Source organism: Chenopodium album, chromosome 1 (genome assembly GCF_948465745.1).
Source record: "Chenopodium album chromosome 1, dcCheAlbu1.1, whole genome shotgun sequence".
Lineage (NCBI taxonomy): Eukaryota > Viridiplantae > Streptophyta > Magnoliopsida > Caryophyllales > Amaranthaceae > Chenopodium > Chenopodium album.
Window position 1 is genome coordinate 87,971,996 of NC_137834.1, and position 27,418 is coordinate 87,999,413.

General features: G+C 34.0%; 5 protein-coding genes across 6 annotated transcripts; 3 read left to right on the forward strand and 2 right to left on the reverse strand.

Annotated features, from left to right (window-relative positions):
- The first annotated feature begins 1,734 nt into the window (after nt 1-1,734).
- Nucleotides 1,735-5,295, forward strand: LOC145625090 (signal recognition particle subunit SRP54 2-like). The gene is made up of 6 exons (XM_081678173.1): nt 1,735-1,965; nt 2,083-2,182; nt 2,965-3,118; nt 3,211-3,611; nt 3,747-4,022; nt 4,866-5,295. The coding sequence occupies exons 1-6, from the start codon at nt 1,735-1,737 to the stop codon at nt 5,069-5,071; spliced, it is 1,368 nt and encodes a 455-aa protein (XP_081534299.1). The 3' UTR covers nt 5,072-5,295.
- A 3,250-nt stretch (nt 5,296-8,545) lies between these two features.
- On the reverse strand, nt 8,546-11,088 carry LOC145625093 (SWI/SNF complex component SNF12 homolog). Its single transcript, XM_081678177.1, has 2 exons — nt 8,912-11,088; nt 8,546-8,807 (listed from the first exon to the last, which is right to left on the reverse strand). Exons 1-2 carry the CDS (start codon nt 10,489-10,491, stop codon nt 8,735-8,737), a joined length of 1,653 nt encoding a protein of 550 aa, XP_081534303.1. The 5' UTR covers nt 10,492-11,088; the 3' UTR covers nt 8,546-8,734.
- Nucleotides 11,089-12,317: 1,229 nt separating this feature from the next.
- LOC145625099 (F-box/kelch-repeat protein At3g27150-like) lies at nt 12,318-15,185 on the reverse strand. Its single transcript, XM_081678183.1, has 2 exons — nt 14,713-15,185; nt 12,318-14,003 (listed from the first exon to the last, which is right to left on the reverse strand). Exon 2 carries the CDS (start codon nt 13,976-13,978, stop codon nt 12,635-12,637), a length of 1,344 nt encoding a protein of 447 aa, XP_081534309.1. The 5' UTR covers nt 13,979-14,003; nt 14,713-15,185; the 3' UTR covers nt 12,318-12,634.
- Nucleotides 15,186-21,038: 5,853 nt separating this feature from the next.
- On the forward strand, nt 21,039-24,653 carry LOC145625104 (uncharacterized). Its single transcript, XM_081678188.1, has 5 exons — nt 21,039-21,186; nt 21,302-21,404; nt 23,138-23,216; nt 23,329-23,410; nt 24,158-24,653. Exons 1-5 carry the CDS (start codon nt 21,154-21,156, stop codon nt 24,296-24,298), a joined length of 438 nt encoding a protein of 145 aa, XP_081534314.1. The 5' UTR covers nt 21,039-21,153; the 3' UTR covers nt 24,299-24,653.
- An 823-nt stretch (nt 24,654-25,476) lies between these two features.
- Nucleotides 25,477-27,275, forward strand: LOC145561392 (small ribosomal subunit protein bS21c-like). Of its 2 annotated transcripts, XR_014093953.1 has the most exons (3): nt 25,477-25,965; nt 26,898-27,072; nt 27,160-27,275. XR_014093953.1 is itself a non-coding variant. In XM_081621848.1 (2 exons), the coding sequence occupies exons 1-2, from the start codon at nt 25,532-25,534 to the stop codon at nt 27,007-27,009; spliced, it is 546 nt and encodes a 181-aa protein (XP_081477974.1). In that variant the 5' UTR covers nt 25,478-25,531; the 3' UTR covers nt 27,010-27,275. The 2 variants fall into 2 exon arrangements, 1 of the variants encoding a protein (XP_081477974.1); XM_081621848.1 differs by having other exon boundaries at nt 25,478-25,965; nt 26,898-27,275.
- The last annotated feature ends 143 nt before the right edge of the window (nt 27,276-27,418 follow it).

Consider the following 27,418-nt stretch of genomic DNA (forward strand, 5'->3'; position numbering starts at 1 on the left):
TGGGTGATGGGGTAAATTTATTAGCAAATCTCATTTTACAATGCAGAATTATTGAACTTGGAATTAATTCTTCGTATCATTTCTCGCTTGTGAAGGATTATTTAAAGCGAAGGTTTGAGAGGAGTGCAAATATAAAACCATAGATTCCTTGTTTGTGAAGGATGCTACAGTTATTGAGTTGAAAGATTACCTTAAAAGTAAAGATGAAGTAGCTTTTTATCTTTTGGATCATGTGTTTTTTTCAATATTGTAGGTTGATGTGCTGATATATATTGATGTTATATTGAAGATTGAAAGTGCAAATTCCACGTACACCAAACCTTCATTCTACGATTACCACATTGGAGGGGGTAATTTTCAATTTGCATGTTTTTGTTTGCCTTCCTTCTCTAATTGTACATTCGGCCATTTAAATTGTTATTTGCATCTTCTCAGTTTAATTACATGCTGAAGAAAGTCATCAGGATATTGCTCAACTGAATTCTAATCACTATTAATTCCAATAACTAACAAATCTTGGCACTTTACAAAATATAAGGGCTGAGAAAATGCATCAGTGAACATGATTGCTTTTATGTTCTTTGTTATACACTGGCCATTCTTGAGCTTCTGCCAGTGCTGTCAATAACTTTCTGCGAATATCACAAGTGTTGTCTGTGCTCGGTGGCTTTCTAGCTGATGCCTATCGTGGTTGATATTGGACTATTGCAATGATGAACTACAGCCAGCTCGGGTCGCAGTATGTCCTTCCAACATTCTATTTTTACTCTTAGCTCCATGATGATTGTATTCTTTTCAATTTAGTCTAGCTAAAAGCCTAAAACATTAATAAAAAATATAAAGTATTGCCTGTACATATCTAAAGAGGTCCATGTCCTTTGGGGGGTGGGTTTTAGGTATAGACACATCTCTAAAGAGCTCCATTTGTGCTTTTATGGTTTTATTTATAGCCTCAGATAAGATGTTGACTTAATTTTTCCTCTAGCTATTTGGTTGAGCTCTTCTTTAGGCTGATATTCATGATTTGTCATTTTACAGTTCGTTAAGGACTTAGAGGATCAGTGAAGAATATACATTGTAGGCTGTATCTATTGATTGAATTGAAGAACATAGAAAAATTGGGAAGTTGGGTGTTAGATGTGTGTATTGGACGTATAGTTTGTCAAGTTTTATTTCCTGTTAGCAAAAACATACATCGTACTAATTTTTATTGCCTCATTGGGGATTTTCCTATTGTTTATGGGTTTTATATATTGTAGCATGAAATTTAGTAATATCTTCAAAATAACAAATCTATCTGGAATGGATTATTTGATAATTTTGCTAGAGCTTAAATAAACTAGTATTATAGAGAATGAGACCTTGTTGGAGTTGGAAGTAAACTATTGGTATTGATTTTTAACAAACAAAAAACGGGTAACAATTTTGGGCTTGATTTTTTATCATAGGTATCCTAACACCATTAGGTTTTTATTACGATATATTTAGGGAATATTTAGATTTGGAAAATATATTTTATCTAAGAGATATTATGCTAGGATATTTAATTCCCATAGTTATCATGTTTCCTAGTTTGATACGACTAAGGAAACTCTCTGCCTTGTGCTATTTAATGGCTTTGCCATGTGTTAATGAGAATTAAGCCAAAGCTTTATCACAAAATTACAGTTTTACATAAAATTAATTAAAGCAGTAGTGTTTTTTTTGGCCTTCATAAGACAAAAAGGTGCAATAATGGTGTTAGCAGAATTAGGGAGGTGCATATCTAATGCTCTTCGGAAACTAAATAATTCAAGTGTGATCGATAAGAAGGCACTCGGTAAATGCTTGAATGAGATCACTCATGCTCTTCGCGATGCTGATGTTAACTTCGAGTTTATCAATCGCCACATTAACAATATTAAGAACAATATCAATCTTGATCATATTTCTGAGGGTCTTAATAAGCGCAAAATTATAGAACAGGTACTATACTTTTCTATTGTATCTCTTTTTAAAACCTTGATTATATTGTCTATTAATATCAATTACTTAATTATAATATTGCTGCTCGATTTTTAACTTGATATTTGTTTTTTAAAGGCGGTATTCAATGAGTTATGTAGTTTGTTGAATTCGGAGAAGCCATCTTTTACTCCGAGGAAAGGCAAACCAAGTATTGTTATGTTTGTTGGTCTGCAAGGTATGTTATGTATGCACTTTTTTTTTTTTTCTCTTTAATTTCCTAAGGTTACGTTCAACCCTACCTTTTTTTTTTTTTTTTTTTTTTTTTTTTTTTTTTTTAAACCACTAACATTGAGGACAATTTTTATTTTTTAAAAAAAATATATTTATGATATTATATTTAGAAAAAAAAAAACTAATCGGCTACCTTGTATTCCTTTAACAATGCTCATCTCAATTCCTCCCATTGATGATTGATTTGTGGTTTTTAGTATGATGATATTGTTGATAGTTTAATGTCCCATCTTGCTTATTGCTGATTTTGGAACTAATAAGAAGATGATTTTATTTTTAAATGGGTGAAGAACTAAATTGAAGATGAATAATTATATATTGTGTACTTGTTCTTTCATTTTGACGAAAGAACTAATCACGCTAATCTGGCCTCTAGCCATATTAATCCATATTATTATAAAGAACAACTAAAAAAATTGATCTGATTTCATGACTATGTTGACAACTATAAAAGGGAATTGAAATCTCAATTGTTTGAAGATACAGTAACAAAAACTATGAAATTGTATATTTGTATGTATGGCCATCGGTAGTTTTTTTCAGAGATAATTAAGAGGAATTGAAAACTGTTTTTGAATATTACTTTTTTAGTATATAATTAATTTAAAAGTTAAATATAATAAACGTATAAGATTGGTCCTACACATTTAAAGGGCTAAGATTAAATTTAATTACAATGCTTCTTAACATCGATCAATAAATGTTTAATTCAATTATGTTTGGCAGGGTCCGGAAAGACGACTACATGTACAAAATATGCCCGTCATCATAAGAAAAATGGTTGGAATCCAGCTCTTATTTGTGCTGATACTTTTCGAGCCGGTGCTTTTGATCAGTTGAAGCAAAACGCAACTAAGGCTAAAATTCCCTTCTATGGAAGGTATGTATATTGAATTCTTTGAATTATGGTACTAGGGGATTTTGTTTATTTAGTAATGATTATGCATTGACAAGTGGTGAAATTGGTAACAGTTACACGGAATTAGATCCCGTGAAAGTTGCAGTTGAAGGTGTGGAAAGGTTGAAAAAGGAAGTTTATGATCTGATTATAATTGATACAAGTGGACGACACAAACAAGAGGCTTCTCTATTCGAAGAAATGCGTCAGCTTGAACAGGCAACGAAACCAGATGTAGTGATATTTGTGATGGATAGTAGCATTGGTCAATCTGCATTTGACCAAGCACAAGCCTTTAAGCAAAGTGTTGATGTAGGAGCCGTGATTATTACTAAACTGGATGGTCACGCAAAGGGAGGTGGTGCTCTTAGTGCCGTGGCTGCCACCGACAGTCCTGTCATATTCATCGGGACAGGGGAACACATGGATGACTTTGAGGAGTTCAACACCCAATCATTTGTTTTACGCCTTTTAGGTACGTAACATATATACTTCCCCCGGCCCTTATTTATTTATTTGTACACGTGTATTCCAATTTCAATTCCTAGTACGTATTGTAGTATATGATCGATATATATATGATGATTTATTTATTTGGTTGCATTTATAGGTATGAGTGACTTGCCAGGGTTTATGAAAAAGATAAATGGAGTGGTTATTAGCAAGGATGAGAAATCGAAGCAGGCTCAAGATTTATCCAAGGGGAAGTTTACATTTAGAATGATGTATGAGCAGTTGCAGAATATCCTCAACATGGGTCCTATGTCTCCGCTTTTATCAATGCTTCCTGGATTCAAATCTGATTTGATGCCCAAAACTAAAGAAAAGGATGCCCAGGCTAAGATTAAGCGCTATATGACCATTTTGGATTCAATGACAAATAAAGGTAACTTGTTCTTGATCCATACCTTGATTTGCTTTTTTTGTTTTAAAAATACCTCCTGTATATACTTCCTATCTTGTTTAATACCAAGTCAGTGTTTTAGTTCCTGTAAAAAAAAAGGGTAAATGTTTTAGTTTGTCTTCTTTCAAGTTTATGAGTAAATGTTTTAGTTTGTCTTCTTTCAAGTTTAAGAGAAAAGAGTTGAATACATTAAATTATTGGAAATTTTGTTAAAAAAAACCGTTTATAATAACTTTTTTGTTAGGAAAATCCTTATAAAAATGTTTTGACAAAGAGAAACCAGATTGCAAAATATTTTGTTGAAGACAACCAAGGGTGACAATCATGCATTGACTGATTCTTTTCCGGCATTGACTCTACATGTGCCGGACACGTGACCTAGTTTTTACTAATCCCACCCAATTTCTTCTGATTCTCCTCTAATTATTTTGTTTTAATTTTCCCTCTTGCTTTTCTCTCTTCTCTCCTCTCTTCTCTCTTCTCACTTCTCATAAGGAGAGATAAGCAGGAGGAAGTTAGAAGAAAAAGGGAGAAAATTAAAACAAAATAATTAGAGGGAAATTAGGGGGGGAAGAGTCAATGTCGAAAAAGATCTAGTCAACGCCAGATTGTCCACCTGGGTTATTTCAACAAAAATATTTTGCAATTTGGTTTCTTTCTGCCAATTTTTTTTAAAAAGTTTTTTACATGGTTTTTTCTAATAAAATTTCCTAAATTATTATTGAGGAAGAAGAGAGTGAGTATGATGAAATATATATATTATTCCTTATTTTGAAAGTCTTGAAACGTAATTGACTTTGATTTGACTTGACTATGGTGATGCAGAGTTAGATTGTAAAAAGGATATGTGCAAGTCACGAATCATGCGGGTTGCACGTGGAGTTGGGCTTCAAGTTAAAGAAGTTACGAAGTTACTGGAAGAGTACAAACGCCTTGCTAAGATGTTTAGCAAAGTCAAAACTCTTAACACTCCGCATATGTTGAAGCGGATGGGTGGTTTACAAGGCTTGATGAAAACTTTACAAACTTAGTTTATATTCGAGTAAATTGATACACTAGTATATGAACTATCATTCTCTAATTAAGTTTTTTTTTTTTTTTTTTTTTTGGCAATAACCATTACTATTGTTGGTATTTTATGAATTACCATCGAGTATAATTTTTAGGATTGTTTTGGAAATGATTTTCAAGACTTTGTAGTGTAAACCAATTACATTTTGATCCATCTAGTTACTTTGGTTTGTGATTCATAAGGAAGATACACGCGTGTAATTGTAAGTACTAACAATATCAGTATTATAGGCCTTAATTGTAAGTAATACAAGTAGTATTATTATAGTATTATAAAGGGTCTTAATTGTATGTAACAAGATCTAAAGAGCTAGGTCAACCCACTCAGATGAGAACATTAAACAATACATAATAATAAACAACACAAGTTCTCAAAAAAAAATAATAATAAACAACACAAGAGAATTATACCTATGAATCAAACACAGAAACATTATTGTTCAATACCGTAACAATACTACGTCAACACATATAAGCACAAGTTTATAAAAAGAAATACACTACAAGAGTACGTTATGCAACAACATAATATTTATAAAACAAGCTAAGCTTCTCCTTCTTCCCCCGCCTCTTCATCTTCCTCTTCCTCTTCCTCTTCCTCTATCGATAAATGGCAAGCTTCCGAAGGGAGGTTGAAACTATGGAATTGTCTTTCTATTTCTTCATCCAAATCCTTGAAATAAACCTTGATCTCTCTTAAAAGTTTGGCTTTTTTTAGGAAGAATCGAGTGATGAGGGCCCTTGCTTGTTTAGAATCCACATAATTTCTTACTTCCAAGGACGAGAAAGTTGAGGTGAAACACAAAGGGTTCCCCGCATTTGCAAGGATTTGTGAGACCATTTAAAGATTAGTTGGATTGCTTGAGGTTTGCCCAAGCTGATCAAATGTTTTAATAAAGTGTTATTATAAGTATTTTAAAGACTAAGCAAGGTGACTACAAATTTTAATTAACTCGACTAAATAACTTAATTACTAACCTGTGAGTAGCACAAATATTGAAGACTTGGTGAGATGACCACCAAGTTTGGTGAAGTCAGTAAACTCAATGGGTATTGACAAGTACATCCTTTTCAAGTTCATCAAGCGGACACGATTCGTATCAAAGTGGCGTGGTACCTAAGAGAAGGGAAAGAATTACAAAAACTAATTTGAATTCAATTCAATTAAAACTAAAAGACCTTATATAGGCATAACAAATAAAGTATAGCTAAGAATGCATGACTCCTAAATTATAGCAACTACTTTGAATAATCAACCAACATACCCTTATGATGTGAGACAAGTGGAGCGTCATGTATTGAACAGTAGTAATTCCATTTAAGAGTTGATATAGATCATATTCCCCTATAGAATCACAAGCAAAATCAACAAATTGAATCTCATTTAAGAGTTGATATAGATCATATTCAATATACTGATCACGCCACCTTCGACCTAATATACTAGTTGCCACAGCTTCTTTAGTTGGTAAAAAAGACATAATCTTGCTCAATAGTTCATCTGGTAGGTTGCTAATACGATCTTCCTTGATAACCATATTATTGTTGCCAATAATCCTAACAAGTAACGATAAAACCCCGTCTCGTATAGTAGTTGATGCATGTTGTACATGCCACGAGTATCAAATGAACAGCAGTCACATTTCAGTGAAATCTTACACAAGTATTCCCTTCCACCTTTGAATGTGTCCACTTTGTAAAGGTTCTTAGCGCAATCCGGCATATCCAAACGGAAGTACATGTAATAGTCGTCGTTCATCCGATTCAATGTTGTTTCAAATACTCCCTCAGATATGAACGGGTTAGGAGGAGACTTCTTAGGAGGAGGAGTACGAAAATAGAGGGAGGCGTGATCAAGTCCAGTAATGAGAGCTCTGCAGGTACCATTCTTAATCTGATGTTCCACGACTTTGACACGATCAAAGTCTTGACCCTCTTCGACTTTTACAGCAACAACATAAAACCGATTTGAATCTTTGATTGACAATACCTCATGAATATTCTTGGAAAAACCTTGAAAACGTATCTCCTTGTGTTTAACATCTAATCGTTGCAAATAATATGTAACGGAGCTAGTATCAGTTTTATAATAAATTAATTGCACATAGATGGGTATGGTATGGCCGTATTAGTATTGAGAATTAAGCTCTCAAAACCCATTACATATCCGCTACCCATGTGGCCATGTTAAATATGAGTTGACAATCGATGTTGTTTTATTTTATTTATTTATTATTTTTTTTTTTGAAACCTTGTTTTATTTTAATTGATTTGGAATTAATGTATGTACTTTACTTTTCTTTGAAATATACAGGGAGTATAATACAAAATAAATTCTCATCGGTGACATCTTACGGCCGTAAAAGACGCCATCCGTCAGAAGTTATTGCTGCCTTGCTGGTGCAGTTTTGCTACTCACTTCCTTACAGGAGGTGAGTGAGAGAGGTCAAGGCAGAGTAGTAGGCTGCATAGGGAATCGTAGAATCGAGGTGCTGCTAACTGGAAGCCTCCTTGCACTGGACGATTGAAGGTGAATGTTGCTGGGCCAATGGCGAGAAGGGAGTAGGGATGGGAGTAATTTGCAATTTTGCATATGTATATGGAATATGGATGACTTACTATATAAATCTTCCGACGGTACTTTTACAGTCCATTTGGTATGCAGTAATAAATACAATTTCATGAAGCCCCCATTCATATTCATGATAAACAAAATTTGTTAATCTGGCATTTTCGTAAATATATCAACAATTCACTCCAGTCAGCATGACATTTTTGTAAATAAGTGAACAACTTTTATTAATATGCAGGTCCCACAAATGGTAATTTATTTACGAAAATGCCATTAGATAAACAAATTTTGTTTATCATCAAAATGAACTTGTATTTTCTCTTTCATGAAGAATTCCTATGTTATTATCCATAATAATTTCTACTAGTTCGTAAGTGCTTGAATAAATAAAGAGCGAAAAATATGAATATACAAAAATATGATGACCAGAGAACCAAGCATAAAGGACCTGCATTGGTGAAGATGCAGAACATCAGCAACATGGAAAGGATCTAAATGAGTGGCTAAGCAAACTGACTTTGGCGTGTATGCAAACATGAAGCCAACCAAAGCATCATGCTAAGATGCTAACAAGCGCTTATCACAGCTAATGAATCAACAAAGCTCATTTAACTAGCGGTAACATATCCAGGGACCTAAAATGGCACCCAAAACAACCTATTCTACTTATAATTAATTGCATCTGCAGGCACATAAGTTCTATTTACACAGTAAGCCACCTTGAATGGCTATGTACCACAAGCATAGGCTGAAGCCATAATCCATGCTTTGTTTTGGTGATAACTAGTCAGGCATATGCAAGGAAACAACGCACAAAACTAAAACTACACCCCCTTCTGGGAGAGTTTGGAAATAACATCCCTTCACAAGTAATAGCTCGATTTTAGATATGCACCAGATAGGCAAAGAAGCAAAATGTGATCTTGCAGTTATTATAGCATTAAGATACATCAGATGGTTATACAATAGAGAAGCATGAAAACAAGCTTTGACCTTCCAGTGGTAAATGAAGAGAGGCTAATTCCTACAGCTCATTCAGCAACCACCTTGTTTACGTGCTCCCAGGACCATCAGGTGCATTGGCTGGCTTGCGCGTTAAGTAGCGAATAACAGCGTCCTCAACCCTGTTTGAGTATCACAATGTCACATTAAAATATGTTCAGTGAATATGCATCAATAACATGCAACTATTCTATTGCTTACAAAATACTGCAATAAAGCTACATACCATGGTTGGTTGAAGAACTCTGATCTACGTTCTCTTTCTGCACTACGACTAGCTTCCCCAGACACAGCTTTGAGATCTCTGCTTTGGGATTCTATTAACGCATTAATGAATTCTACAGGTGACTGACTAAAACCGAGAAAGAACGCTCTCCTTCTGCGATGCTCATGGATCTTCCTAATAGCTGCACAAATTGCTTCATCACAAACCTCGATTTCCTTTGTTTTTTCAGTGTTTGCCAACAGCATGGAGAGCTCTCTCTGTATAGGGAAAGGTATGTCCACCAATATATCATAACAAGCATTTCCTGCAGGGCTATTCCCTGAAAGCTTGATTTGATGGTCCACCTGTATCGGCGGAGGAGGAGTCAGATGCTGCGATATCTTCTGAGAGACCATGGTGAATTTCATCTTTTCTTCTCCAAATACCTTCTGAAGCTGTGGATCACAATTGAAGAAAGTTGGGTCATTGGGGTTCTGCAACTTTCTGGCTTTAACATAGTGCCAGATTGCAGCTATAATCCTAGGGCGAGTCTCAGCTTCTATACCAAGAAGTTCTGTCAAAGGTGGGGAAAGCTTAAATTTTTCAGGCATATAGTTCATATCAAATCGAATGTTGACCATAAATTCCTTGTCTCCTTTCCTTTTCACCTCAAAACCCTCAGTGGGTGCAGATGCCCGAGAATTTTCCCATACTATTAAATGGTTCTCCGGGTACAGTCTCTGATCCAATGCAATGGTAACCCTCTTACAGAAATTAGAGAATTTTGGGTACATTGGATTTGGTTTCATGGCAGCAAGTTGCTCGGGATCCACCCCATCCTCCAATATCCTCCCTATCACCTTCAACGTCCAAGTAGGTGGCTCCGCATTTGGCTTATTCGGAGCAGATTGATTCTGATTAGCAAATGTATTAAACACATAGATCCGAAGAGTTTTTTGAACAGAGGGAGGATTTTTCAAAGCCTCCTGAATATCAATCTTCTTTCTTGTCAATGCAGAATCAACACGAGACTCAAACTCAAGAAGCTGAGTATATAAAGCAGATTCAGGCAATATAGGAGCTACCCTATCACTCAAATGCTTCTCCTGAGGTTTCTGCTTCTTCCTCCGAGCAGCAGCTGCAGGTGTAAGGTCCATCATATTCCTCATAGGGGACATTAAATTAATCCCACCTGAGGGTCCTGGAGGGCGAACGGGGGGTTTCTGAGGGACCCTTTTAATACCCGAATTCCCCGGTCCTGACATCGAAGGAGATGAATTACCCCCTAAATTACCCATCCCCATAGCTTGTGACTGATTAAGGGACATACCCTGAGCCTGCAAAAGATGAGCATGGGCAGCAGCAGCCGCTTTCGACTGCGCTTGAGCCAGGGCATGAGCTTGTGCTTGGGCTAATTGAAACTGATTCTGAAACCCAAACCCTAACTGATGAGGCTGATTTTGACCTTGAGGTTGGGAAGATGATGATGATGGGTTAAAATTTGGGGGCAAATTAGGGTTTACCATTCCAGCATTTCCAAATGGGGATGACATTGATCCCCCAATATTCTTGGGTTGATTATTGTTAGTATTTGCAGACATTTCCAAAATCCCACTAACAAAACAAGACTCAAATCAACAAATTCTCTAACCCTAACAACTTATTCTATGTTCTTGAGTTCCCCAAAGTTCAAATTCAACAACAATAAACAAAAATTCGAAATTAAAAAGGGGGAAAGTTCGAAGCTTTACCTCATCTCACGCACACTGTTACAAACTACAGAATTCAAAACCCTGAGCTTGAATTCTCCTCAGCATTAAATTACCAGAGAAATGCGACCAACAACCCCAAAATGCGAAAATCACAAAGAACCAAGATTTAAAATTGGGAATAAAATTAGAAGTGATTTTCAGATCTAGGGTTTAAACTGAAAAACCCTAGATTAGGAAATTATGGCATCGATTGACAATAAAAAGGGGGAAAAAGATGAAAAATTTGACGAAATAATAGGGTTCTCTTTGATGAATGCGATTGCAGTAGAAGTGAAATGTAGAGTGGAGAAGAGAGAGAAGGAAGAAGCAGAGAAGTTCAGAGTTGGAAAGAAAGGCGGGGCGTTTCAGCTGCCTTCTCCTACTTTGTTTTCTTTTCTTTTTTTTTTTTTTTTTTCTCTTTCTTTTTGGTAACTATTGCTGTTTGAAAGTTTATGGTCTTTACTCGTATTACTCCGTATCCTATTGCGTTTAATGTACTTCGTATAACTTTAACTTATAATATACGGAGTATATAGATTTTTATATGTAACTAATACGGAGTACGGAGTAATAATTTTAAAAAAGAATTCTAAATAAAACAAAATCTTAAAGACTACATTACTCTATCAACCACTATGAAATACTTACGGATATTCTGAATAAAATCTGGTGCATCGCTCGGGCCACACATTAATTGAAAATTAAATTCATATTCAAATTATTTTTGATAAGGTTTTAAAAAGTTATTTATTTTAATGATTAAAATTTATTTTTATATTGATTTTTTAATACATACGACCTTTAAATACTGATCAATAGTTTTGCAAATGAATGCCGAGGTTGACTCAATTTACCTCAAATCAAGCTAATAAAATCAGAATAAAATCACCTTTTACTATGTATTCTTTCATATCTTGCAAGCTTACTAAAAGTCTCAAAATATTTCTAGCTATAACTTATGAACTTTTACTCAAAAGCCAAAACAACTACTCCCATATACGTGTCTAACACAAGTATACAAGATCAAGTAACATAAAGACACTCATCAAGTAACATAAAGACACTCGTATTTTTGAGGCTTGCAATCTCTTCTTTTTACAAAAGTTGATTATCAGATTCTAACAGTTTTCAAAGCTCTAAACTCATATATGCAATCTTTTTTACATTAATATGTGCAGATACCGCGCCATACAATCTACAAGCTACTTTTTACAACTTTCACATTCTTCAAAAGCTTTTGATTTTGAGATTGTTTCCCTATGCATTGTTTAATGCCTAATTTCCCAGGAACCTATAACAAGTTAACTACAACAAATATAAGGACTTCAAAATGGTTGCCCTGATCAAATGGAGTGGTAAATGGTAGCAGATCTAGATGGACACTTATTATCCTATACACAAACATTCAACAGTTCATAGCATTAGCTTGTCATGGAGGAGAATTACGAGTCATTCGTGATGAATGAAACAGTCGTAACAGTCTAACAGAGGCCAAAAGTGAATAAAATCTGCTGTGATGATACAGATCCCAAATTCTGAAGAAGAATAAACCACCACTAGAATATGTATAAGAATTGTACACTTCTACAAATACAGGAAAGTGTGAAATGATGAAAATCCATACTAGAGTTCATGAGACTGGCAGATTGGCAGCAGACAGGAAGACATGGAAGATGTGCATTATTCAAGGAATTTTATGCAATTTCGTAAGACAAATTTCGAATAACACAAGTACATGTTAGTTGAGCTTTCTTTTTAGGGAACTGAATCCAAATACCTCAAAGGTAAAATGAAGCACAACCCAACCACGATATGAATACAAGTCACTCGAATCACATTAGCTGAAACAACACACAAAAAACTTAAAACAAAGATATATAATACAGGTTAAGTGCCTAAATTACTGGCACATAACCTTATTAGTTATTTTGTAATTTACTGCCCATGATATTCCATCCCATGGCTCAAGAAGGTTTGAGCCTTCAAGTGTCCTTCAAGCAACCATAACAGTGCAGTTCATTATAAAATGACTTCGTCTATTGCCACCACCATCATCAAGGAGCTTCCAATTCAAGGTTTCAGCACTCGGGTAAGGACAGCAAGTATAAATAGTCATACCACGGCCTGACAGAGATATAGTTGATCCACCTATGACCAGCAACTCGTTACCAAGAGACTTGAAGGCCACACCCCAACCTTTGTTTATATCAGCTCGAACAGGAATAGGTCCCAAATCCCTCCAAGAATTGCTGGTTTTCAGATACACCATCAAGCTGTTTGTTGAAGTTTCGATAGTGTATAGCTCATTGTTAACAACAGCAACTAGAGGTGGAGACGGGGTAGACTGAGAAGAGGGTAGTGTTAAACCATTCAAAATCCCCGGTATTTCCACCCAAATATTTCTTTTCTCATCAAAAACCTCAGCACAGGTTAGAACTTCATTATTTTGGCTTTGTCCTCCGATGACAAAGAATTTGTCATCCATGTAAACGCCAGAGCACATCTTCCTTTTTACTTTCATCCTTGGGAGCGGCTCCCACGATCTGGTCATAGGATCATACTTCTCAGCCGAGTTCAAAATCCCTCCACTCTCCAGACCAATGCCTCCTGCTACATAGGCTAAGCCACCAGATGATGCAGAGGCAAACAAACACCTAGGCTGAATCATGGAACTACCCTTGAACCATTTGTTCATGATCACATCATAAGTCCATATGACAGGTCCATCCAACTCATTCCCACAAACAAGAAGATGAGTCCCGGCACAAAGAGACTCTTTATCTCCGAGTCTAAAGACACCATCACAAGGTAATACAGGAAGCGCCTTATGGAATGTAAACTGCTGATCAAATGCCCACCAATTATCCTCCCCACTGGCAAGCATGAACACTGATGCTTCTCTTACACCAATCATTCTCCTTTCTCTCAACAAATCCCCATTTTTAATTTGAGCTAAGAACTTTTTGTTCAACAAGCACAATTTCCTGAATTCCAAAAGCGGAATTCTTGCTACTATCATATTCTCCAACTCATCACTGAGTTGAGGAACATGACAGTGTAAATAATCTGCATCCTGAGGCTTGATACCTAATGATAGATCAAGCCCGAAATTAACATAGGAAGAAGCATTACTCTTCCTAATTTTCTCAGGCCGCAGCTCATCCGAAACAATCGAATAAGCTGCTGCAGAGGAATTCAAATCAATGACATGAATGATTTCCTCTTCATCGGATTCACAGTAGTAGAAATTATCTCCAACTTCTTCATACTCTTGTTCATCGAATTCGTTGCCTTCCATATCAACTTGTTTTTCCTCAATTTCTTTGCCTTTGGACATCAAAGAACTTTAAACCTTTGGAAACCTGCAAAATCACAGCAATATAATATGTAAGACATTATTACAGTATCATACTTCAGAAAAACTCTCTTCAAAAACCTCAACATCACATAAACCACAAGTCAAACAACATTCTAACCAATTACAAGATTAAAGTGAGAGTGATTAACAGCTAAAAAGGCAATTAAGCTGAAGATAATCCAAACAAATTGCCTGAAAAATCAGACATATATTACACTCTGACAAAATACTTGATTCTATTACCCAAATTAACTTCATATAAGCTAGGGTTATAAAACATTAGATCAAATATTTTCTAATATGCTAGATTAAAAATAAAAATTATACAACTAAACTATAGGATTAAAGACTAATGAGGCATATATAATATAATAATCATTATTACAGCTAATTAGAAGGATTTTAGACCTTACCCAAATCAGAAAAAAGGAGATTAAGAAGCAAATGATGATTAGTGATTCCTAATTAGCTTAATTATTTCTATCAAATCTCAAAGACCCACATACTAAAACAAAGTTTAGACTAGTAAGACTACTATTTATATATGTTTATATAAATAAATGTACAGAATCAACAAAGATTGAAAGACAAGATACCCACCAATACAAAACAGTCAAAGATAGTACTAAAGAAATGTTGAAAATAATTAATTACCCATTAATTACCCTTAATTAAAAACATCAAAAATTAGAGAGAGAAAGAGAGAAGCGTACCAAATAAGTCAACAGAAGAAAAATGGATTAAAGGGGGAATTTTTATTTAATTTTTGATTAATTTATTTAGGAAGAAATTAATTGCAGAGAAACAAACAGGGCTTTAGAGAAGAAAGAAATCATCAATGGAGGTTGAGATGCCATGAAAAAGAAGATTGAGAGTAAAACAAGAAAATTTAAAGAGTATAAGTATTTGTGAAAAAGGGGAATTATAATTAGTGGGAATGGTGGCTATTAATTTTTAAGTGAATCTATAAAATTCAACCCATTAATAGTAAATTAGTGAAATAGTTTTCAATTAAATTTTTTTTGGGTTATTTTAATGGGGGTTTAGGTTGGTCCAAAATTCTGCAAAAACTTTGGCTTTTTCACCATTAAAATAGTCTGTAATTTATGAGACATGAGAACGGCAATTTCCGTCGAATTAGAATATTTTAGTGGAGAAAAACACAGCCAACTATTTATGGGCAGTGAACAGTGATGGATTCCAATTTTATTTTAAAGAAAAAGGGTTAAAAGTGACAAACCGTTTATTTTGTTTTTTTAATAACATCCCCAAATTTTTCATATTTTAATTATCATCCCCAAATTTTTTTAAAAAAATAAGTTTCTTACTCGTAATTGATATCTTATATTTTAACCGTACAAGTATTGCAAATAGAGGAATTGTTAGCTTTTGAGCATATATTTTTGTAGTAAATTTAAGAAATAATAGATTTAACAATGTGCTATTTACATTCTATTAAAGAATAGACCTCTCAATTATAACCATATATAAGTGCTTCAGATAAGTGTTTTTTTTTTTTTTTTTTTTTTTTTTTTTTTTTTTTTTTTTTTAAATAGCAAAAATATTTCATTAATTAAAAGTCATACGACATGTACAATAGAGATTCGACGTTAACAAATACATAAGATATTGAATCAAATAGAACTTTCCTTCTTAAAAACTACGATCGTCGAGTAGATCTTGCACTGCGAAGCATCTCCCGCTTATATCGCTGAAAATTACAGCCTTGTTGGAGATACAATCTAACGATCCTTTGTAGCCGTGAAGAAGAGAGGGTAATCACTTTATAAGATTAAGGGTTTGTTCACATTTATTGAACTGAGCTGAACTGAACTGATTGGAGCTGAACTGAAATGAGCTTAAATGAATATTTTATGAGAGAGAGAGAGAATAGGAGCTGAATTGAACTGAACTGATTGGAGCTGAACTGAACTAATTAGAGTTGAACTGAACTGAAATTAAGTAAATGTGAACAGGCCCTAAGAAGCTACTACTGTTATTGTCATATGATTTTGGAATGGATCTCGTTTGGTTTGGGAAGTGGACTATCTCTCTAAGTTGTGAAAACGGTGCAGACATATATTTAACATGGTATCACAGTCAGACCCACTGTAGAACCCTAAATAGCTTATTAAAGTTCACTAGGCCAAATTGAGTTGGTCTATGTGAAGGGGAGTGTGTGGCCCAAACCCGTATTTTACACATTCACATATGACATACAAAGAGCAACTTTTTTTATTGATCTTGAGAAAGTACAAATTACACATAAGATAGACAAGACCATTGAAAATTTGTATAGTAAGGAATGCTACAAAACAAATATACCATACAGTATAAATAGGAGCCTTTAGTTGTGAATTGTGATGGTTTTGAATTAGATCTAAATTGAAGTGAAATTGTGAACAAAATTAGCTTAACTGAATTACAAAATAAGTTCAAAAGAATGGCACCTAAGTCACTTTTAAAGACCTTAAAATTATTTATTTATTTATTTATAACTATTTGGGTTATTTTGTAAATATTTTTCCTCTTTGATTGTTGATTTAAATTGAATACATTTTCTTAAAAAAATCCATAAAAGTTGGTGGCCGCAATTTAACTACATTCAATCTTGAGAGGAAAACTCCCAAACTTTTTTTCAAGCATGAGATGATTATGATGATGAGATGGTGAATTATGAATAGGAATTTAGTCAAATTTGGAGGGGTTTTCAAGTATTGGAGGATGAAAGAGATTCAATGGAGAAAAGGTCCCCAATGCTTAGTCAGCTTTACTATGAGCCTTTGGACCACTAAATTAATTAATTACAAACTTTACTTAATTTTGATACTTAATTATTTGTCACCAATGCAAAAAAGAACAAATTTTAAAAATTTATAATTGTACTCCATAAACGACCATAATCATCTAAACCTTTAAAATAAACACTTTATGTGTGGCAAGGAATATAACAACTATACTAGGTAATTTTAGTGATTTCTTTGCTGTTTTAGATTTGCTTTGCATATAAATAGTTTTTTTTTTTCTTTATTTTATCGTTTGAATGATTTATTGACGAATATTATATGAACTTATCTAAACAACATGATAATCTCTACTGAATTTGCATGGATATATAGATAAGTTATCGCATGCATGCATCCGATCCATTCATCTTAAAAACTTACTGTAGGAGAACGAAGTATAAGTCCAGGAATACAAATTCTTAAATGAACCTGGTTCACACTAATTTATTGTGGACCACTAATATTAGAGAAACTATGATTGTTTTATTAAAAAAGTCACTATAATTAAAATAAGGTCAGTATGTTGAAATAAAAGTTATTTTGGTAATATATAGGTTAAAAGAGGTTAATTTTTTTAATGAAATATATTATATACTGGTCAATATGAAAAATAAAGGTCACTATGTTAAAATTAGGGTTATAACGTTGTATTCAAGTTCACAATAATAATAAATGTTATACAAGTTTTAATAAAGGTTACTATGTTAAAAATAAGGTTACTATGTTAAAAATAAGGGTCCCTATGTTCAATATAACGTCAGTTGCGTGTGTATAAATATCGGGTCCACAATAATATTATTGTGGACCAGGTCCACGCAAGTCTTTTTGTTGTCTAAATAATTCATTGACACACATTTAACACGCATATGAAGCCACCCCAAACTTGATGTTTTTACTAGGAGAAAGTTGATATAGTAAAATAGGAATAGTCGTTCTATAATATATATGAAACACATAAGTTCTAGATCAAGCATGATGGTTAAGCTTCAGGTCTTGTTTAGTTCAGTTCAGTTCAGCTTCGTTTTTCTCTCATAAAATATTCATTTCAGTTCAATTCAGTAAATATAAACAGGCCCTAATTTCATTATTAATTACAAGTGAGCCAATTTTATATCACTAAATGAGTAAATACTAAATATATGACTTGGTAACATTATTCTCCGTCCTTAATATATTGCGTTATTGAATATTTTATTATCTTACTTTATCTTCTTCCGATCCACATAACTATCAAGTATCAACACTTAAATTTTTATTTCCATGCTCATTTAAAAGAGTGTAACATGAAGAAGTAGAACTCAAGTAGGAAATTAAACTATACAAACACAATTACACGACACATGATGACACAACTTATCAAAAAACAAAAAAAAAGTTAACGCACCCAACAACAACTTTGTTTAAAATTATATTAGCAAGAATTAAACCGCCACTTCCACAATTTATAATCAACCAATAAATAAATTTTAAGGCAAGAAAAAGTCGAATATCCTTGGGCACTTTTGTAAGAACTACATGAATATACCATCTTTGAGTTATTTCTCTAAATTCCATTATCTATATAATACTCTTTAATTAGTTCACATCAAAATAAATTATCGATGTATATTAATTAATAATAAGATCTTTATGCTACATTATTAAAAAATATGGTTCTTCATAGTAGTTGTGATATCTTTTGGATTCGTACCGTGAGAGAGAAAATAAAGGAGGGTTGTAATAACAAGTGACGATATAAGTTGGTATATGGCATCATGGTGTACGTAATTAATCAAATCGACCAATGCATCATACTTAGTGTACTATTAGGATGCATATATTCAACCGATACTTCATATATAGTTTTTCCATGTAATAATTGCAAATTAGTACGAGCAATATATACTTCGTATATATATATTCAACCGATACTTCATATATAGTTTTTCCATGTAATAATTGCAAATTAGTACGAGCAATATATACTTCGTGTATATATATATATATATATATATATATATATATATATATATAGCCTAGGTATACGATTATTATGAATTTTTTTATTCTAGAGTACGTATTTATTACAAAAGTTATAAAAATTACATACATGGATAGAAACTGTAAAGATTACTAATTCACTAGCTAATTAGCTGATTTATTATGTTCTTGTAACTTTTTTTCGTATATTTCTCTGTCGTTTATTTATTCTAGTAATTATATCATTGCTCACTATTTGAACTTGAGAACGACCTATTTTGATCGAGCTTAAATTGATTCTTATATTGCTCGAAAATCTTAAATAATTAATTATGTATTAAAATTAAAGCGTTTATAAGAACATGTACGTGTCACCTGGACTCCAAAACTCCCCCTAATCACTAGAACCATGCCAGTATAACAAGGTTCGAATATGAATTTTTTTTGTATATACATATTTGATTGAGGAAGCTTCTGGTTTAGCATAAATTCCTTATATTTAATGGTATAAATATGAAAAAAATCAGATACGCAACCTCTATAATTCTCTAGTGTAGTGGTAGCTTCTAATCCAATCATTGTAACATAAGCCCATAATAACATTTAATATCATATCAAATCCAAGTATATGTAGAAAGGCATGCATGTACGATATAATTAAAGTAATTTGGCTGGCTAATCAACTCAATTAATCTAGGTCATTAGCAACGATATTGACACGTCCCAAACTCAAAAATGGGAGTTGATTGGATAAGGCTTCTTTTTTTAACTGCCTTTATCTCTAATTATTTTAATTAAGAGGCTTCCATGGCTAATATGCGGCGGATTAGTGTAAGTCGTGGATTATTTGGCGTTTTATCATGTATACGTATATAATCTAAGCACATAATTTTCGGCTTTATACTAATTAAAACAATAATAATACCGTCGTTGTCTTAGTTATGTCAACATTTTATAGGTAGATTGTTGCCACTGTGCCTTAAGTTATTTTTTACTAATTAAGAATTAAGCATTAAGCATGATAGGATGGATAAAGTTGTATGAAACCTAATTTGTTGATGCCAACAATTTTGGAAAAAAAAAATTGTAGAAATTGAATTGTGAAGATGATTTGATCAATTTAAAAAAGCGCCTTGTTTGGTAAGTAGTTGTGTACAATAAGACTCTTGATTGGTTTTTTTTTTTTTAATGATTTTTGGCTTATAATTTTTTGCCATGGACGAAAATCAAATCTTGATAAAAGGGCTTTCAGCCAAATAGAAAAGGCTAATGGGAGCAACTAATTGGTTAATTGTTCCAATTAAAATGATAAAGTTAGTCCCTTTTAATAATAAAATACATCGATCATCAGTATTAGTTAGCAACTAACTGTCAATTAAATATGTCATTTATCGTACATATCTAAACACGAACAATGCTAAAAACACAATGCCTAACTAAAAATGTTAGAGGACCAACTCAACCAAAAGCTTAAGCTAATGGTTGAGGCCCAGAAATATGTTTTATACTCTATCAAAACACATACATACACAAACAACTATTATGAATTATCAACTAGCTACTCAGCCAATCCAAGTAAATAAGCTAACATTTGATTGGTAAACAAGATCATATGTACAATACTCACATAGCTACCTTAATTAACTCACTCCGGAGTTTTCTATAAACATTTTATAACTACAATGTCAAGAAGGATTTTGCTACGTTTATAGGAATATTCTTTTATATTGTACTCCACTTTCACTATTATGCAAGTATTAATTAATGGGTAAATACAAATCTCTTTAAGAAAGTTAGTATGAAATTAAACCACAAAACATGAGCTAAGAACATTTGTCGTAGAAGAAGAATATGCCAAAGCGCAAATTAGCAAGGGTTGTAAAACTTGTAAGGTAGGGCAAAGAACTACTTGAACTTGCTTCGAAAATAATTTTTTTTAGACAATAATTAAACTAAAAGTAATGCTATACATAATCCTTACGACTACATAGAAGCTAGAGATGATCAACATCGGCTCGGCTTGAAAATAGAGCGGGTTTGAGCAAGCCTAAAAACGCAGTTTTAGTTAAAAAGCCCGAACTCAGCCCGAAAAGCCCGTTTTAGCCCGATAAAGCCACTACTTTTTACGGATTTGAGAACGAGAAATTATGGTAAAGTCTGGCCCGACCCGATTTTTGATCGCCTTTAATATAAACATTAAATATACTCTTAAAAATTGTACCGTATAATTTTAGAAATTTACGACAAAAACACGCATAAAAATCACTTACATGTATTAAATTATTTCCATTTTCTTATTTTTTTCAGTTTTTGACATCCAACTTCCGAACATAATCTTTCGTCTTCCCAGCTCCAACCCTCCGACCTATTTAAACCACCGTACACGGAGGAATCCGGCACTGTTTGGAGATGATCGTCTGTGTCGCAGTCGTCGGTCACCAGGTCTCATTCTCTCTCTTTCATTATACATCAAATTTGATGAATTTAATTAACTATATTTCTGTCTTTTTATTAATTTCTGGGCAAATTAAACTGACTATTAGGGTGATTTTGGCAGAATAATCCTCTCTACATTCAAAGTTTTACTGGGGGTGATGATAATGATGCACTCAAGCTTCATCACATTGTTCACTGCTCACTTGATTCTATTGACGAACGAGGTCCCTTTTGTCTTTACGATTTTGTTGATTTGATTTCTTAATTTGGATGATTTTTAGCTCATAATTTGCTTATTTGTTTATCTGGGTTGTGTTGAATGTTATTACGTTACTTGGACTCTTCAATTTAGATTTAGTACCCTTGTCGGATTGATCTAATCCGACGAGGGTTTTGAATATGGACAGTTGGACACTTCATTTAGGGTCAAACTTATGGAAATTCTTTGACAGAGTACTCGAGCCGGACCCGAGTATGAGTAACATAGGTTGCAACTCTTGCAAGTAGGAAAATTTTAAGGTTTTGGGTTTCATTTATGGATTGAACATAAAAGGTTGGATTTTAGAGTTGAGATTTGATTTGGTGGTTAGTTCTTTGTTGTAGCTGGCAAAATGATTACCCTAGATTTGATAGGCATTTCCGAATGTAGGGACTTAGGTTTCAGGTTTGGATTGCCTGATTGGAGCCAAGGTTATGTATGGTTTGTTGAAACTTGGATTTCAATCACAGATTTTGCTGTTGGAGTTAGCCGTTTCTGCGCCCTTTTAGTGTGTGAAACATTGCTGCTTGAATGTAGGAATTAGATGTTCGAGGTAATTATTATTTTTCTAGGAGATTTCAACATGAGACTCATCAGAATTTACAGTATATCTCTTGCTCTCTCATTCTTTTAAAATTTCTTGACTGAACATCTAACTATACACTAAATATTGCTTCCAACTACTATATGTTGGATTTGTTTTTATTTGATTACAAGTGAGAGCTACATTTCATAGAACAATACAAAGAAGGAAATAAAGAAGCCTTGGTTACTTCCATAGTCTGCCGAACAACAAAAACATAGAGGATTAGGATCTCATAAATTATCATAGCATGGATCTTTGTTGTTTAAATGATGTTTAAGCTTGAATAGCCTCCCTTGAATCAAAGCATTAGAAGCCATAGTAGGTTAACATATATAAATATATTGAATTTACCTTTTTTAGTTTCAAAAGTCACCCCTTTAAGTATGGATTATCATTTTATCATCCCACTCACGTTTAAAGAGTAACCAATATTTATTAACACCATAAATCGGAATTAGATTGTTGTCCTTTCAGTGTTATTGCAAATTGCACTCATATATTGGAAAGGTCACTTATGATAACCTTGAAAAGTTGCCCTTTAAATCGCTGGATTAGTTGGATTTTGAAGAAATGATGAGAGAGAGAGAGAGAGAGAGAGAGAGTACATGAATAAAGTAGAGGCACTAACAATGTGTATTAAAGCTTATACATCTACGGAGTATGTTACGCATTTAAATTAGTTTAGTTACAAGTTATTGGTGACAGAGTATGATACTCTATTACTTAGTATCGTCTTTTGTAAGAACAACCCTAATGCTTTTCATTTGGTCATCTAATATTCAAATGTACCTTTGGTTTCAATTTTTTGGTCTTTTGTCATGTTTATTCATTTAGCGTTAATCCTAAATTTCTTGTTCAAGTTGATTGAAGTTTTAATTGTGCTGATAAAATGCAGATAGCTTGATATTCACATTTATCCAGGTGTTCTGATGTCTTAGTGTATGAATAGAAGGGTGGATTTTTTTTTAATTTTTATATTCTTACTGTGGTTGACAGTGCCATAGCCATTTGATGTATGGAGATAATTTAATCATGTTTCTGCCACTAATTGTGGAATTCATGCTTGACTAATTTATTGAGTTTATGTTATCTGACTTACTATTACATCTCAGTGAACAATCCCAAGAAATCTGGGCCTGTGCTGAATGAATCATTTTTAGGTCTGCTTTACCCAACTGAGAATTACAAAGTGTAGGCATCTTTCCTCTTGAGTTATGCCAAGATGGACTGTCAATTTGCTAATAATGTGGTTTTGGCAGCCGAAATAATGATACTGATGAAGTCAACCTTTTGTTGCTTGTAGGTATGGCTATTTGGCTAACACTAAGGTGAAGTTCATTTTGGTGACAACTGATTTAGAGGTCAGAGATGCTGATGTGAGAATTGTAAGTATAAGTATATGCAATAAGCTTGGAAACTTTGCCAAACAAAAGCCGTGCTTGAAGTTGCTTTACATTGTGCCTTTTGTCCATCATGTGGTGCATTATATAAAGTCTCCTTTTTTCACTAGGAGTTCATTCGTAAATTTGTTGCACTTGGTGATAATTCTACTTGGTATAGGAATAATTGTGGGTTAGCATTGTAGAATACTGGATATTGCTAGCTTTGAGGACTTTCTAGTGTGTGCGGCTGAGTTGGTTAATCAATTTGGTGCTTGTGCATCTAGGAGTCATTGTTTCATTTATCTACCCAAGGAAGCTGTGCTCTGTGATCTGTTATTGATTGTCAAGCTCAAGGTGTGTAGTTTCATTATGAAACAAAATCAAATGACCGGTTTAGTAGGTGGTGCTGGAGTTTTCAGCTTGTCTGCTCTCTATTCCATTGAAATCATCTCCTTGGATGACAAGCTACTATGATGATTTCATTGTGTATTATATGAGAGTATTTGTCCAATAAACTCAGTATGACTTAGTTTGGAGCTTTATAATGGATTTTGGTGCTTTCTCATTACAAAGGATCCTGGTGGATTCATTCAGTGAGTTGCACACTCGGCCACTTGTATATATGTAGTATTATATTTCTCACTTGGCCACTTGCACATATTATGTTTGTGTTTCCTGTTTTTATTCTTTTGAAACCATTTGTGTTTCCTGTTTTTTTTAGCTGATCATGTGTATTTTGGTTGAAAACAGTTCTTCAGGAAATTTCATGAAGCTTATGTGGATGCAGTTTCAAATCCTTTCCACGTACCCGGCAAAAAGATAACCTCTCGAACATTTGCTGAAAGTGTCAGCAATGTTGTCAAGTCATTTGGGTTAGGTTCAACTGGGTGAACATCTGCTCACTATTTTGGGGAATGAGTCGAATGACTTTCAGTTAGCAAAATATGAGATGGCTTAGTTTTGTATTAAAAGGACTGTAGCAATAAGGTACACACCATCATGCTGATAGCTTGAATTAGTGAGTGTGTTTATGTGAAGAAAGGCTAAGAGATGATCTTTGAGCATGTACTACGTATTCAGTTACAAGATCAATATCGATGTCATGTAGCATGTCGTATAACTTGATTAGCTTACTGGCTGTCTGGATGGTCTTCCTCTGCAGCTGAATTGAGACTTGTGCTGTTTGTACTTTGTATCTTCATATTCTAATTCAATTTTCATCGTGGAACTACAGATATTTCTGTGACTTATGCTACTTGGTCTCAAGATTTAGGTTACTATCCAATGTATAAAATCGTAAAGTTTTCTTTATTTATTTTGAGACATTCATGATAAACATAGTGTCCCAAACAATTGGCTCAATGAAACTGTAGTCCGTAGGCCAAGTAATGTCAGCTTGAGCCTAGCCAAATTAGACGGTAAACTAAACTACAGGCTACTGTATTCTTCTAAATATATATTGATTCTGACTTATTAGTTATTTGTCCGTACCATAGTTTTTTTAGTTAGTATTTTCTTTTTTTTAAACATTATTGAAATAATCTCATTAAATTATCTTTTAAAATTTATACACGGAAAAAAAACCAGTCTAGTATGTGACTAAATACATTTTTAAAACCTGACACAACCATTCGAGTTGAGAAGCCACAATTTTATTGGAAAAACAAGTCTTATTTCGGATCCTTAGGTTGGACTGTGGTCGGTCACCTTCTACCTTAGTTCTCACTGCCTCACTGGGTTTGAACTATTAAAAGCAACTAGGGGTGGCAATTCGGGTCAGTAGGTCGGCTTCGGATTATGCTTAGAAACTATCAAAAATAGTGTAAAACTTAATATTATTATGAAATATGAAATTTGGGTGTCGAATTCGGGTTGGTCGGGTCAGTTGGGTTTGGATTTCTCTTAGTAACTTTGGGTCGGGTCAGAGATTGCCAGCTCTAAAATCAACCCATATCTGTTATCCATACTGACCCGACCCGACCCAACCCAACCCAACTGACTTAAAATACAATATTATCCATTTATCCTCCAACAAGAATTCTATCCAACAATATAAAAACCATGAACCTCCCTCTTATTTCCTCTTTCTGTGACTCACTAATCAGTATAGCCTGTTAGTTATCCATGGCTTCATCCTCATCTCTTCTCAATTTTCTCTCTCCTCTTTTTCAGTCAATCACCTCACATCCTCCTCCTTCCAACCCCAAATTCCCCAACCTTAATCCTCTCTCCTCCCAATCAAACTCCCTTTCTCTCTCCTCCCCTAAACACCATGAAAATGCTGCAATTTCAAAGAATGAAGAAAACCCAGGTGATGTAATGGCGGTTGTATGCCCATCTCTTGCGTATTCAAACACCCTTTACTTCAGATCAGCTTATAATGTTCAGGTTTTAGTTGATGACAATGAACCTGAAGAAAGGCTTCTTAATCGATTTAGGAGAGAGGTTATGCGAGCTGGGGTTATTCAGGAGTGTAAACGACGTCGTTTCTTTGAGAATAAGCAGGATAAGGAGAAGCGTAAGCATCGTGAAGCTGCTAAGCGTAACAGTCGTCGAAGGTCCCTTCCTTTTTCTTCTATTTATCATGTTTATATACTATGATCTTTTTATAATTTGGTGTGGTTTTAATTTTGCTTTCTTTGCTTTGTGAAATTGTAAATTTTATGTTATTTGATATTGATTGGCTAAGTTAAGCATATGGTGTATAGGGACTTAAGGAGTCGCAGAGTTATAATGTAGACGGGATTTGATCTCGGGTATGTGTGTACACTTTCCATCCTTGTACAGTTGTACCAAAAGACTTTAATTGACTAAGCTAGTGAACAATGGTAAGGTGAATTTGAGTAACAGACTAACAGGATAATAGGTCAATAGCTCATTCAGGAATTATGTATTGTCTAATATTATCTAATTATATATTGGATAAACAGGGGAAATTCTTAGAAGCTTTGAAGCAAAATATTGTTAAGTACTCCGTAACTAAATGCAATGTCTTCATGTTCACTTTTTAATTGTGAATTTGCGGTGGCTGGAGTGCGTTTACTAATTTGTTTAACTTGCCTATACATTCCATGGGTGTGTTTAGCATCTATATTTAGCTACGTATCGTTGGGCTTAGGCTTTTCGTTACTGTAAATACAAGCATAGGAAAATTCGTATTCCCCATTACTTCACATTTACCATGCTGGTTGTAAACTGGTTATCTACAGACTACAGATTACATATTTTGCCTTGATTGATTGATCGATCATGAGGAACTTAGGAACTGATAGAGAGGCATTTTAGGGCTCTGGAGGACTAATGAGGGGCAATTCTGTGTGATTTCAGATTTTGCATATTGTGATTACTCTGATTAGTAACTTGAACTTCATCAAGCTTACTGCTTGAATTGTTGTAAAGGTTTCAAGTTTCCTGGGGTGTTTCTTCTTGTCTCTGCTTCTTGTGTATATATATGTGGTTCACTTTTTCACTCAAAATCTTCTGGTAACAGACGTGGTCCATTCCGAGCTCCATTCCAAGGCAAGGAAGAGGTGGGGAAGGTTGAGAAAAAAGAGGATGATGAAGATAACTGGGACATGCCGGAAGGAGATGCTCCATTCTAAGAGCATCTTGCATTTTGCTCACTTTCACTGACTTCTCTTGTGTCAGAGAGGTTTAGGTTCTGTGTAAGTTAGGCGTTTGTGCTTTCAGTAGCCAAATTTTCAACGTGTTTATAAAGGATTTATTGATAAATTTGTTGTATTATTCTGTAGATCCTTGTGTTTTGGTGGCGTATACTTCATTTACAATTGTATCAGAGAATTTGATGAGACCTCAGAACAGTTTTGGCTACAGAAGCCTGTAATTTTTACGAGTACTTATTAGTTGACCTGTTGTTTTGTAAGTTCAAAGCAGTTGCAGGACTTGCTGATCGAATTGGGGAAGGTAGAATGAAGGGTTTACGCTTTACAATCCACCATGTTTTCCTGTAGAGCTTTATTTTTGCAATTGTTTTGTACTCTCTAATTAACT